Source organism: Gambusia affinis, linkage group LG02 (genome assembly GCF_019740435.1).
Source record: "Gambusia affinis linkage group LG02, SWU_Gaff_1.0, whole genome shotgun sequence".
NCBI lineage: Eukaryota > Metazoa > Chordata > Actinopteri > Cyprinodontiformes > Poeciliidae > Gambusia > Gambusia affinis.
Genome location: NC_057869.1, coordinates 21,980,883 through 21,994,225, shown reverse-complemented (window position 1 = coordinate 21,994,225; position 13,343 = coordinate 21,980,883). Strand labels below are relative to the sequence as shown.

At 39.5% G+C, this 13,343-nt stretch overlaps 1 protein-coding gene across 1 annotated transcript in view; it reads right to left on the bottom strand.

Annotated features, from left to right (window-relative positions):
• The window catches only part of LOC122846540 (protein TANC1-like), a 40,337-nt gene that overhangs the window by 20,686 nt on the left and 6,308 nt on the right, over positions 1 to 13,343 (bottom strand). The window contains exons 6-10 of the mRNA XM_044143568.1: positions 11,785 to 12,085; positions 10,905 to 11,186; positions 3,154 to 3,270; positions 2,704 to 3,000; positions 1,872 to 1,975 (exon numbers count right to left, since the gene is read on the bottom strand). Coding sequence (XP_043999503.1) covers positions 1,872 to 1,975; positions 2,704 to 3,000; positions 3,154 to 3,270; positions 10,905 to 11,186; positions 11,785 to 12,085 — 1,101 coding nt within the window. The remainder of the gene's footprint in view (positions 1 to 1,871; positions 1,976 to 2,703; positions 3,001 to 3,153; positions 3,271 to 10,904; positions 11,187 to 11,784; positions 12,086 to 13,343) is intronic.

Here is a 13,343-nt window from a genome sequence, read left to right as displayed (position 1 = left end):
ACTAAATGAGCCATAAAGTAGTTTTTTTAGTGTGGGAATCTCAACCAGAGCAACTGTACAGATCCAGCAGATTAACACACAATTCCTCTCCCAACAAACAGTCAGAGCAAACGCAAGCTGTTTTATTCAGGCAGAGGATGAAAAGAAAAGTAATGAGAAGAATAAAACCAAAAGAATAAAACAAGCACTACTGATGAGACCAGGAAAAAAAACCAAAAAACTACAATTATTTGCTTGAAGGTTCGCCGATTCTCTGTGGTGTTTCTTTTTGCAGCAAGAGCAAATACCCCAGGTCTGATTGATTACAGGTCTGAGTGTGAGATACGGGTTAGTTCACACACACATCATCATCAAAGATTTTGCTTTTGAGCAAACATCCTCACCATCACAAGCAGTCTGACTAGTTCCCATGGAAACTCTTATTGAGGCCAAGCTAGTAAATTTAGAAGCTTCTATGTCATGTATGCGATGCACTCAGCAGCGTGTTGTACATGTGCCCAGAAACAGAGACCAACGCTCTGACATTGGTGTCACAAATGTGCAGCCGTGCAACTCTTTGAACATAAGACCAAAAAAAAAACAAAAAAAAATAAAACAGATAAACTACCTCCAACTACCTCAATGTCTTGTATTATGCTGGACTCACTCATAGATCCCTGGAGTGCTGTTTAGAATGGCTTATTTTATTTTTATATTCAAACAAACAAACAAACAAAAAACAAAAAACTGGCAAGACTACTGAGAACAAACAAATGGAAAGACACTGAGGGAATTCCTATAATATGAATGTGATTTCTTCCTTTCATCTGGTGTAACTGCAGGTGAGTCAGCAGTCTGCTCAGCAACAGCATGAGTAACCATATAGACTTGTTCCCTGAGATAATGTGAGTGTGCAGTTGTGCTTTCACCTGAATGTGTGTGTTTTTCCAGTTCAATTTCTGAGAGAGGAGCTACTGTGAGAAAAGGGGTCAGCTTGGAAACGGAAACTTGGTTTGGGTCCAGCATTAAAATCTGGTTTGAAAGTGTGCAGCTCCAGGCATCAGAGGAATAGTTTCACGATCGTCTGATTGCAAAATATCTCTTATTTCAAAGCAGTGCTATCTTTAGAAGAAACTGTGAAACAGGTAAGTCGATTTGCTTAAACATAAAAGCATTTTAATGTCAAGCTTCAACCGCCTTTACAAATCACAAAAGTATGAAACATAATTTGTTTATTGGAGTAAAATTTCAAATAACCTCTTCAAATAAACACCCTACCATTAAGGTTAGAATTTAAGATTAAAAATGTTTCCAGGGTTGCATTTCATCCCTTGTAGAAAAAAGAGTGAATATTTCTCTGCGAGTTCAAGGTAGAGAGTTTAGCGCACACTTTTGTAGATTTACAGAATAAATTACTGCAATTCTGTTTTCTGGGCTTCCAGAAGAAAACAAAAAACAACACAGTCCCTCTACACCTACAACAACATTTATATCCATTAATGCTGACAAAGACCCGCAAGGAAGCTCACATTATCCCATTTATTTCTAATTCTCTCCTTTGGCTACCTGAGTGTTTTAAAATTGATGTTAAGGTACTCTAATGAGTTTTAAAGTGATTAATGGTTGAAACCCTCATATGTTTCAGATCTGCTTTTATTTTACCAGCCACCCATATCCTTCAGATTGTACCATTGTTAATACCTGAAGAACCAAAACCCACAGTGAGACATTACTTTCTTATAACTATATATATATCATCTTTCTTTTTAAACCAACCAGTTGGTAGCCTATAGCTTTAGATACTAATTTATGAGAAATGAAGAGATAGCTTTTATTTATTCCAAAGAAAAAAACGAAAAGAAAATGTGAACGCATATAAATTTTCATATTACCTTGGCAGCCAGGCATCTCACAGGCTCCTTCCTCTGTCCTGCATTATCACCTGTTCCTGCAGCAGAGCTCTGGCTGGAGGCTGCTTTTCCCTGCTTGTCTCCAGCTGTAGCAAAGCACAAACCAATATCAAGAAATGCATAGCTGCCATAAAGAAAATCAGTCAAATAAATGCATAATTAGAACATCTCTATGCTGGAAAGCGTTTACTTCTCCTGAAAGCTAGATTGGAAACAACAAAACCAAGAAAAGAAAAAAAAAAAAGCTTTAATCATCGACTCACAGAGCTGCTCTCCTGCCTTGATGTATCCTTTGTCAAGTTAAAATGAAATGACATTATACAGTAGAGATATCACTAAATAATGCAACAGTGCTGAAAAATAAATGCAACCCAGCCTTTTCCATGCTTTAGTCCTTTAACCTGACAATACTGGGTCTACAAGCAAGACACATCAAGAAAATAAAATTCAAATTTGTCCCTTCCTGCATTTTCGTCATCATTTCTTCAAGATAAATTTTCAGCACGTCGCAGCATGCACCGTGCACTTATGTGCACAATCCACTCGCATGAGAGGGCTGTCTTCCCATTGTTCAGAGAAAAGAACAGTTTCTGTGCCACTCATGGGACGAAGAAAAAAAAACCCCAAAAAAACAATCTCCCTCTTCTTACAAAACTGCAATCAGTAGACAAACCTCAGGGGAGAACTTGAACAAAGATTGTGTGACCTAGTTGCTAACTACTTATCAAAAACTTTTTTTTCCAATACCTCAAAAGAATTTGACTTCACTGGAGGATAATGAATTCAGTTTAAACTGATCTTAAACCAATCTTACATTTGGGGGAGGATTTGGGGCTCTGGGGGTCACTGGCGGGGGTCACTCCCTGTGGCGTTCGCATTCCGTGGCAGCTGAGCGTCACAAGCCGCCAGATGATGGCAGTCTTGCCCGATCCGGCGTTCCCCACTACGACTGCGCCACGGCCCTCGCAGGTGCTCGTTTTCCTCAAGACTTCCTCCAGCCGCGCAAATAGCCAGTCCCGGCCGACGAAAGGCGTTTCTGCGGTGACCCCGGGGACTTCGAACAGCAGCGGTTTTAGCATTATGTCTGTTTGCTTGAATGGCACCAGTCTCCCTGCACACAATGAGAGGGCAGAGTTCACGCAGTTTGAGAGTGGATAGCTTTATGCATTCTTAAGAGACGGGGAGAGGGATTTACAGATCTGTTGTTGGTGCTTCTGCAACCTACTGAATGAAAAAAATACCCCGAAGTGAAACCAGAAAGTACCTTTGGAGTCATCGCTTGTGCGCCCAGCTGTGTTGTGCTTTCGGACGGAGCCCCGGTGCCCCGAAGCCCTTTGGTTGTCCAGATAACTCAGATCCTCCAGTCGAGTGGAGCTTGTTGCTGTGCAGAGAGAATGGGATGGAAATAATTCAGTGTGTGAGAAACATGCAGGAAATGTGCATTAAAAAAAAGAACCACCTGCATACTGCAGATATGCAAGTCAATTACTGTATCCATGGAGATGTGAGGCATAAACAGATAAAGATACAAGTTCAGTGACCTTGAGAAGACAAGACGGAGAAAGCAGGAATGAACATATCTCACATTCAGTAATCCGAGTCTGACAAAGGTATGAAATGCCTTTTGTACCTTTGCCAAAAGGGATTTTGACAAAGGCGTCAAATACATCTGATTGTAATGCAAGAATGTGTTGGTCAACCAGAAGCCAACTTGGGAAATGAGAAACGTTTCATTGAAGTTCTCAAAAACAAAAAAAGCAGATGTCTAAACACCCACATTCCAACTATAAACCCACTCACGTCATAGCTTACTTTCTGCAGTTTTAATGATTTTTAGCAGAGTCTTCCCTCCATTTTGCAGGAAACAGTAGGAACTAAATGGATCGTGCACCTCTTAGTCTTTAGCAAAAGAAAAAAAAAATCATTTATGAATTTTTCAAAACATCCAGCTGCAAAACTGAACCAAAAAGAAAGAACAAGTCAACAGTATATTAACAAAGCTCTGATGACACAAGAGTTGATGATGCACATTGGAAGGTCCATCCATCCAACCATATTCTAGTCACCCTTGTCCCTAATGGGGTCAGGAGGGTTGCTGGTGCCTATCTCCAGCTACGTTCCGGGCGAGAGGCGGGTTCACCCTGGACAGGTCGCCAGTCTGTCGCAGGGCAACACAGAAACACACAGGACACACAACCATTCACACACACACTCACACCTAGGGAGAATTTAGAGAGCCCAATTAACCTGACAGTCATGTTTTTGGACTGTGGGAGGAAGCCGGAGAACCCGGAGAGAACCCACCATGCACAGGGAGAACATGCAAACTCCATGCAGAAAGACCCCGGGCTGGGAATCGAACCCAGGACCTTCTTCCTGCAAGGCAACAGCTCTACCAACTGCGCCACTGTGCAGCACCACATTGGAAGGTGTCTGTTGTTATTACTTTCTGTGTGTCAAAGTGTAATGTATGACCACTAACTGTCTAATCACACCTAAATGTGGACCTTCCAGCAATATTTCCATTAAGGGGCTGAGTGTGGATTTACCTCTCTTATTATGGAAGACTTTTAACTGATGATTGCAGTTCAGTTTACTATATTAATTCATTTATAGAGGTAGGGTTGTCAAGAACAAACAAGTACAGTAAATTCTAGCATTTATAGTCTAATCTATTTCGTAATGCCTAGCTTGGTTGTGTAAAAAACATAGCAAATATCTTACAATGTTTAAAAATGCAAATGCAAATCATCAAAACCATACGACACAAAAAGCTATTAGTAAAACTAAATGAGTTCAAATTAACCAAAGCATGGTTCTGCTTCAGTTTAAATCTGAAGTGATGAGTCACGGTTCACTGTTAGCTCTGCAGGTGAGGAGTTTCACATGTTGACCTCTCATGCTGAGAAGGCTGCTGGTCCTGGGAGGTTTTACCTAATGTCACCTGATAATTCCCACTGTATGGTTCACAAGTTATCAGACAAACAAACAAAAAAAGCTCTAAAGTTTCAGAGCAACTGAGGACCCTTACCATATAAGCAGGTACAAATACATCCGAGGTAAGAAAATTTTTGACATTTTCAAAGTTCATTAGATTACGTTTCTCAAGAAGAGAGAGGAGCTGGAAACAGAACTAGACAGTGATGCTCTCTCTGTGGAGAGTCACAGAAATAGCTTTAATAATAAGCTTATAATAGTTTTTTGTTACTGTGTGATTATCACCATATGAAAAACATTTACATGCTGTAAAAATCAGTTCATTTTATGGTTTAGCTGCTTTTCTGGCTGTTAAACTCGCAGGGGGGAAAAAACCCTCTATTCTAGTTTAATCTGTTTGTAGTTCCTATCTCTCTCTGAGTTTAATCCAAGCGGTTTATGAATCCAAGCATGGCAGCGAACCAGCTAAATAGATTACATCCACTGCAAGTAGAACTGTTTCTGCTTACTGGGATGAAACTTGTTTTTATTATTTTGCTCATCTTTAAGTTTATAGCTTCTAAAGTTTCTATTTCTTTCTTTTTTTTTTTTTTTGTGAATTGGTGTATTAAATTTGTGTAAATGGTACATGACATTCAGATTGTGCTTTGGTGTGTGCCTCTACCAGCTTTGCGCAACCAAAGACTGACAATTGTACAAACTTTTACTTTTAATAGCTGAAGTTCAGTCATGGTGAATGACGACTCAGTGAACAAGTTCAGAATTAATTTCGTAGCTCACATAGTTTTCTTCTAGGATTGCTCTGTATTCAGCATCACTGTGTCCCAATCAACATGTTTAAGCGACCAGCTTCCCTTCCCCTACTGTAAAAAGAAAAAAAGTATGATGCAGCCACCACCATGCCTCACAGTGTGGTTAGCATTTTGTGGTGTGAATTTTCAGCCACAGAAACCGCTGACAAAATGCTAGGCCAGGAATATTTTTTAGAACCTAACCAACTTAACCTCTGCCTTATCTGGTGTTTTCCTTTGTCTTCATTTTTGTTCTCCATCTGATGCCTTCACAGACACATGGATTTATACTCAGGAGGATTCTACTTAGAGTAATTAGATTACTTCTAAAAGCAGCTGGTTGCACTGATACATATATGCAGAAGAGAAGTGGTGTAAAATCTGTAAATCCGATATTACTGTTGTCTCTAAACTGTTCAGAGTGAGATGAATAAAAAGGGAGAATCCTTTTGGGCTATTATAGACCAAAAAATGTGCCAAAGGTATGTCTCATAGTAATAATCTTACAGTGCAGTGATAGTCCTAACATTTTTTTAAAATGTATCTGGTTGCTCTTTAGCGACACGAGTATTTTTAATTTCTTATTTATTTCAAACAGCGAGATAGAGACACAGAAATGTATTAAATTACTGTACATCCTTCAACCCACACTTCTAAGACAGTGTTCTTCTGATACATCTGCTAGCACTATGTGTCCATCATCCTGCAGAAGCACGATGATGGACACATAGTTTCTCATTACTGTGAGAGACTGTGATTGAAGGCTTGTGAATATTATAATTTACTGGGCTGTTAAGAGAGCAGCCCGGTTAAGAGAGTAGTAAAACTTGTTCTGTGGGCAACACTTATGCGAAACAAATCAGTTTGAATCACTGTCATGAAGTTAATAATACAACTCGATCGGTGTGGTGCAAGGAATATGCAGCAGAAAAGTAAAATAATATATTTCTTTTTAAAAACCACACACACACTTTTCTTTCACAAGGCTGCAGAAGGCTTTTAGGACATGGCACATGCATGAAATTACAAACAAGAGTGGAGAATTGGAGCTTGAAAGAACATCCACAGTGAGAGGACGGAGCACAGTCTGCGGAAAAACGGTGTGAAGGAGGTGTGGAGTGGGATGAGAGAGAGAGAGAGAGAGAGAGAGAGAGAGATTACTGGCTAAAGACAGCCAGGCCAAATGTCTGAGAGAACCAACAATACAGTGAGTGAGTAAAAACATGTTTTCAGAAACCAGAACAACTCATCCTTCCACCCGTTCGCTGTCCAACCTATCCCACACTCACTGCCCACCTTCATCCTTGCTGCTGATGACTCTTTAGCTGATTGCCCCAGAACACTTGTTGATCCTTCAACACTTTAAAGGTTAACTGTTCAGCCCCGACAAGCCCCCGGCATCTCTGAGAGGTTAACATCATTTAAAGACGTATTGCAGGTGGAGCAATCACTTGGGCTAAATGTTTCTACTTTGGAGGTATTCAGAAAATGGGGTTTATTTTAAAAGTGGTTTTGTCACAAAGATTATATTCAGAAATTCAGAAATTTCTGACAAGTTGAGGTTTCAAAATCACAGGGTTTTCTGTCATTGCATGCCTACGATTTGCAGCTTTTCTAATGAGATGCAAAAGACAAACATGGTGTGAAACATAAAGAAGATCCAGTACTGTTATTAACGTAATGCCATTTTGAAAGTGGCTAAGAGATGCACCGATTTATCAGCTAGCCGATTTATTGGTGCCGGTTTTCTTAATTTTGAGAGATCAGCGATCGACCAATAGTTGCATGTAAAGCTGATCTAATTCCCTAAGCTCATCTACCTTGGTCTAAAAAGTCTAAAAATCAACCACTGTCCTCTTCTGCTCTGCCTTTAGAGCGGTGTGACTTTAGAGAGGTGATACTTGCATAATGAAATAGCCATCACTGTTACATAGTTCAGTGCAGACAGCATGCTGGAGCAGATAGCCTGACTAATTAAATTCCTAAATATTGCTTGATAAACTGTTGTTGTTCAAGGATTAAAATTTCATAATATAGTGCAAAATAAGAATAGTTACTTGAATATCTAGTGCTATATCACCATATCGCTAAGTCGCTGATGTCTACATGTTCAATTCTGTTAAAAAAACAACAAATATACTGAATAGTTAACATTATTAGAACTGCAATAAACATATTATCAATGCAATACAATCCAAAGCATTTCAATTCAGTCCTAATTGGAAAACACAGCAGTCAAGTTTAATCTCATTAAATCTCTGACTTTACAGCAAAATTTCCTTCTCAACAAGCATTTTGGAACAGTGGACAGTACAGAGGATCGAGTCATGAACTCTCATACTGCGCATGCATGTGTTGACAGTGGCGAGGAAAACTCCCTTTGAACAGCGAAAACGTACAGCTGAGCCTGTCCAGTGTGACCGGCTATGTTCTAACATCGACCGGTGACAAAGCAGTTGCTCAAAAACCACAATTTAGTTAGTAAAAAAACAAAAAACAACAACAACAGAAACGACCCTATAAAGCCAGATTTCCTGATTAGACACTCAGAGGTTTCTTACCAACCTCAATTTCAAACCCCAATACAAAGTCTGTACACAAAACATGTGGTAATACCTGCAGTTTATCTGCACTTGTCTCGGTTGTATCTAACTACAGTAAATGAGTCGCAGCCGCAGTACTGAGCAACATCTGTTTAAACACATGTTCCTTCATGGTTACAATGCCGGAAAACACTGCGTAGCTGAAAAATATTCAGCAACGTCACCGGGATCAACAGCAGCAAAAGCCGATTGACTTTCTCTCACCGAAGTTTGGTAAGATGTCATTCACACATCTGAGTGCTGATTTCCAAGGTATTTCAAAGGTAGTATTAGGCACAGCTACAACTTAATAGGGTCAGCAAAGAGACTGGAAGCAAACTAAATAAATCTAAAAAAAAATTAATTAAAATTAAAAAGCGCAGTTAAGCTAACCAATTAAAATATCATTCCCACTCACCAATTCTGTCACAGCTGTTACATTTGTTGAAGGATAACAGATGCAATGATTTTGCTTAATGTTATTTTATTATACGACCTTACTACAAGAACATTATGACACCAGCTTACGGACAGGATATAGGCAAGGCAACATTAAAACAAGATTTACTGCAGGCTCTGGGATACCACTGGGCTGCTTTTGTTAATCTTCCATCTCCATCCATTCAATAGAAGCAGCAGTTTTGAAATATATGAATTCATCAAGTCAAACTGCTCAGTTTGTAAAGCTGGCGAATAAACTTAACTGAAATGAAATGTGTCAGCCAAATAAATTGTTTCACTTCAACAGTAACAATGTGTACCTTGTAAAAATGCCTCCTCCCACCACAGTTCTAGCTGCAAAGGAGCAAATACATTACTAGGGGCTCCTCATTCAGAGCAAACCAAACAAAAAGCTGAAGGAAGCTGAGGAATAATATTACACACTTGTTTTGCAGAAAAATAAGACAATAACCCATTCACTTTATCTCATTTACACAACAGCAACTGTCACTTTATGGAAATTTACAAGACGAATGGGCCAAATTGATGTCCCAGTTTTAGAGAATCCAAATCAAGTTCAAGATTCTGAATCAAACTCAGATACATTCAAAACCTGCAAGAATCTCTCGCACACCTCCAGGACCTGACTTTGCCTCAAGCTCGCTCTCTGCCAACATCTCCCATAAAGTTCACCGCTATCTATAAAGTATGATAAAACATGCAGGTTGCATTGAATGAAATACATATCTGTGTAAATGTTACTGCAACCAGAATCGGATTTACAAGAATGTGGTCCCTGAGCTGGAGCCAGTTCTTGTGCCGTATCCACAACAGAAGAAATTGACCTGCTAATGCAAATTACAATGCATTAATAGGTAGTACAATGCAGTTGATACATGATAGGTTCAACACTTCCCCTGAGCAATAGCTACATGTTGTTCCCCCCAAAATTGTTAGAACATTTATTTTCAAATACTTACGTATTGTTTAAATTCATAAAAACCCCAAAATATTATTACAATTCATTTGTCATGGGCCTATAGGTTTTATGTTTATGTAATGTTTTGCCTATTAAACAGTGTAAAACAAACATCCCAAAAAACCTTTTTTAAGTCTTTGGGGCAATGAACTACTGCTCTGGTAAACTCCATCTAAAGTCAGGCTAACCAATCTGGAACTATAATTTCAAATGATGAATACAACAACAACAACACATGATTATCTATCCTTTCAATTCACAGTAAAATTAGACCTCAGCATGGTCTCTGAAACATGCACTGGTTATAATGTGTGCTTGAGTTTTAATTTAAAGGCAGCATTTTGTGTATTTAAAGTTCTACTACTACAACATTTTTCATCCAGCAATAAGTTAGAATTGCATGTGATCTTGCATCATTAATCATAATGCGCATTTGAATTCCTAATGAATTTAAACGGGATTGTTGCAGCCACTGTACATGCGGCTTGGTAAATCTTTATTCGGAAATTCATCAAGAGTGTCTAAATGAAAGCACCAGCTGACAGAAAGAAAGAAAAAAGAAAACAACAAAAAACTGGCAGTCATTACTGTGAATCCGCTCCTTGGGGAATCTCTCCCTTTTGCTTCCACCACAAATGAACTGACATCTGAGGGAAGAAAAAGAGCCTCGCGCACCAGCAAAAGATCGTGACTGTGGAGAGAAGGGGAGGGGCGGCATTACTTTTATGACAACTGGAGGCCTCCCAGGACTTTTAACTGGTGCTGCTCACTGAGCGTACCCAGCCTCCGTGGTAAGTAGAGCACCAGTTCGAGGTGCTCTGCATCGCAGCGATCTCGCAGATCATGCCTCTACTGTATTTAGAAAGTGGCGAATCAACAATCAATTCAATCAATTTGCCATTCACACCAGATTAATTCCTCCATTAATTAATCACCCAGGTCACATCTGCTACGTTTATGCGCTCATTAGCCGACTTCATGTACAGTATAATGGGAGCTTAGGCAACTCTTTCTCACTAATTGTATCTCATTTGTTTAAAGTTTATGAAGGTGTGAAAATGGGCGCAATGTGGCATAAAGCAGCGTTAAGATCGGGACTATTTTCAGATTTCCTGGAGTCTCTGCTGCTTGATTAGAGACTTCAACTTCAATGTGATCCGGAGAAATTCATGGAAGTTTACGAGCTTTGTATTGTGCATAATGGTGAGTCTGACTGCAGAGTTCCAGCTACATGTGCCATTTTCAAAACTCCTCAAGCACACAGCACGTCTCTGTTCAGCTGTACCTGCCACTGAATTTGGACGGGGCATCACGAGCGAGGAGAGACCCTGAATGTGATGCTGAGGGAGGGGCCTTTTCGGTGCTGGTGGAGTCCTGGGCTCCATGATCTCACTCCTGGGTAAGGCGTCAGGTTGTGGAGCTGTCAGATTGTCTCTGGTTTGCCCAGGATGGCGGTCGTCGCCCGCGCGGCCCATGACGCCGCCGCCGCCCCCCGGGCCCTCCTCCTTCATCAGAACGTCGCTGGAAGTGCTGCGCTCCTCATTCTCAGAGGAGCTTGTGATGGTTGCTGAAACGGGGAAAGAAAATCTGGTTGAAATATGCTGAGAACAGCCTGAGTGCGGTTGTAAACTTTTTTCTTAATAAGATGTAAAATACAACACGCAATTTTACCTAATCAGCAGAGAAAAACAGAAGACATGACCTCTTTGATCAGAGGGGCGTCATTGCACTTGATGTGTCTTTTGTAATCAACTATAAATACAAACTCTATTTAAGGAGAAAAAAGTGTCCTATTTTGAGAGAATCAGACCCATACGCAACAAAGACAGCAGTGTCCCAGTTTTGACAGCAGGGAGCTGAAGCCTTAAGGCCGAGGTGGCACAAGCGGCTCAGAAAAACCACATGCGAGGTTAGGGTGTATGTTTGAAGATTTAAAACCTATTTATGTTCAAACAACTTTAAAGACTTTCTTTTTTTTAAAGTCAATAGTTCCACCATGCATTAAATAGATCATATATATATAAATATATTTACTTTTTTTTTTTTTTTTTTACAGCTGACTGTGTTTCCTCGTTTACCAACACTCCTGCAGCAGCTGAAGAAAAAAAATAAATAAACAAGATCTGAATGTGGAAAAATACAATTTAAAGACGTATCATATTCACCTATAATTCCACTATCCTTGCTCTCCAAGGTTGAGGTGGGGCTCTGAGTTGGAGGCCCAGGACTGCTCACAGAGATCAGTCCAGAAGTAGGACAGGGGGTAGGGCTGTGTGCAGGGCTGGATAGAGTCCCACAGGGGCTGCTGCTGGAGCCACGATGAGGAGAGGATAAGGGTAAAGGCTGGGGAAGAGACTGGCCTCCAGCACTGGTGCTCAGGGTGGATGTGGGGCTCTCTGTACAAGGGGAAGTGGTACTGCAGGTAAGAGTTGAGCTGGGACTCCCCCCTTGGGCAGAGGTGTCACCCTAAAACAAATAGAAGAAAGAAGAGAAGGAATTTCAACAACATTTTGTATTAAATACAAAATGCATCTGATAACTTAGAGAAGGGTAAAGGAAATGACTACTTCAAGTAAAAGAAACTAAAGGGCTTCTACTACTACACAATCATGGGCAGAGATAATTGTACTCAATTAAGAGTGCTTGAACATATTTTTACTCCAGTAAAAGAAAAACAGCCAACCAAGAAATTACTCAAGTAAGAGTAAAAAAGTATTTGCTAAAAAGTCTACTCAAGTATTGAGTAACTCATCAAATTATCATTTAATATTTAAAAATTACATCATCAGATGGACTGAAATATAAAATTTTATGGAAATTTTGGTTTATTAAGGACCAAAATGACAATAATTTATGGAAGTATCAAAAAAACAAAGTCAGGAAAAAGATTTTTTTTTTTCTCCAAATCAGCTTCTCTCAACATAAAACTTATGAACTGCAGATGTGTGACTGGTGAGTGTTTGGTTAAACTTGTTTGTTTTTCATTCAGTGGGTAAAGAATCCAGAAATTGTACTCAACTAAGAGTAGCAATACTTTATAGTAAAATTACTGAAGTAAAAGTAAAAAGTACAGTATAGTAAAATTGTTCCTAAAAGTTTTTTTTTTTTTTTTTTTCAAAATAAAGTTGCTCACGTAAATGTAACTGAGTAAATGTAACTAGATACTACCCAGTTTTGTTCATGGGTGCCCTTAGTTTAACACTTTATCTGTAAAGGTGTATTTTGTCAATGAGATGCTGGAACTTGTCGCATGTTTTCAACGCACAAAATATTTGCAGAACGTGATAAATACCGTTTCATTTAAAATGTAAAAAATGTGACGTAAACACATGGGAGTTGGTCATGTTCAAAGCATCAAGAATGTTGCTTGCATCATAATCTTTGAAGCAAAAGTAAAATGTGCTCCATAATCCCCCCGGAGACTAAATAAGATGAAGAAGCAGTAAGAATCTGTAGACGTTAACTTCTGTTGTAATGATCAGACTCTGGACTTCCTGTGACTCTTCATGTCTGCAGGAAACAACCCTGGAACAGTTAAGGAAGCGCCTCTCGCAAACATTTAAGTTTAAGTGGATTTCTTCTATTTCAAAATTATGGTGAATTAATTCCATAATCCACCATCCTTTTTTAACAAGAATCCCATCCTTGTGACAGCATTTTCTTTCCCATAATGCATGGGAAGGGTGAGGTTGAAAGAAACAAACAGATAGGAATCAAAATATTT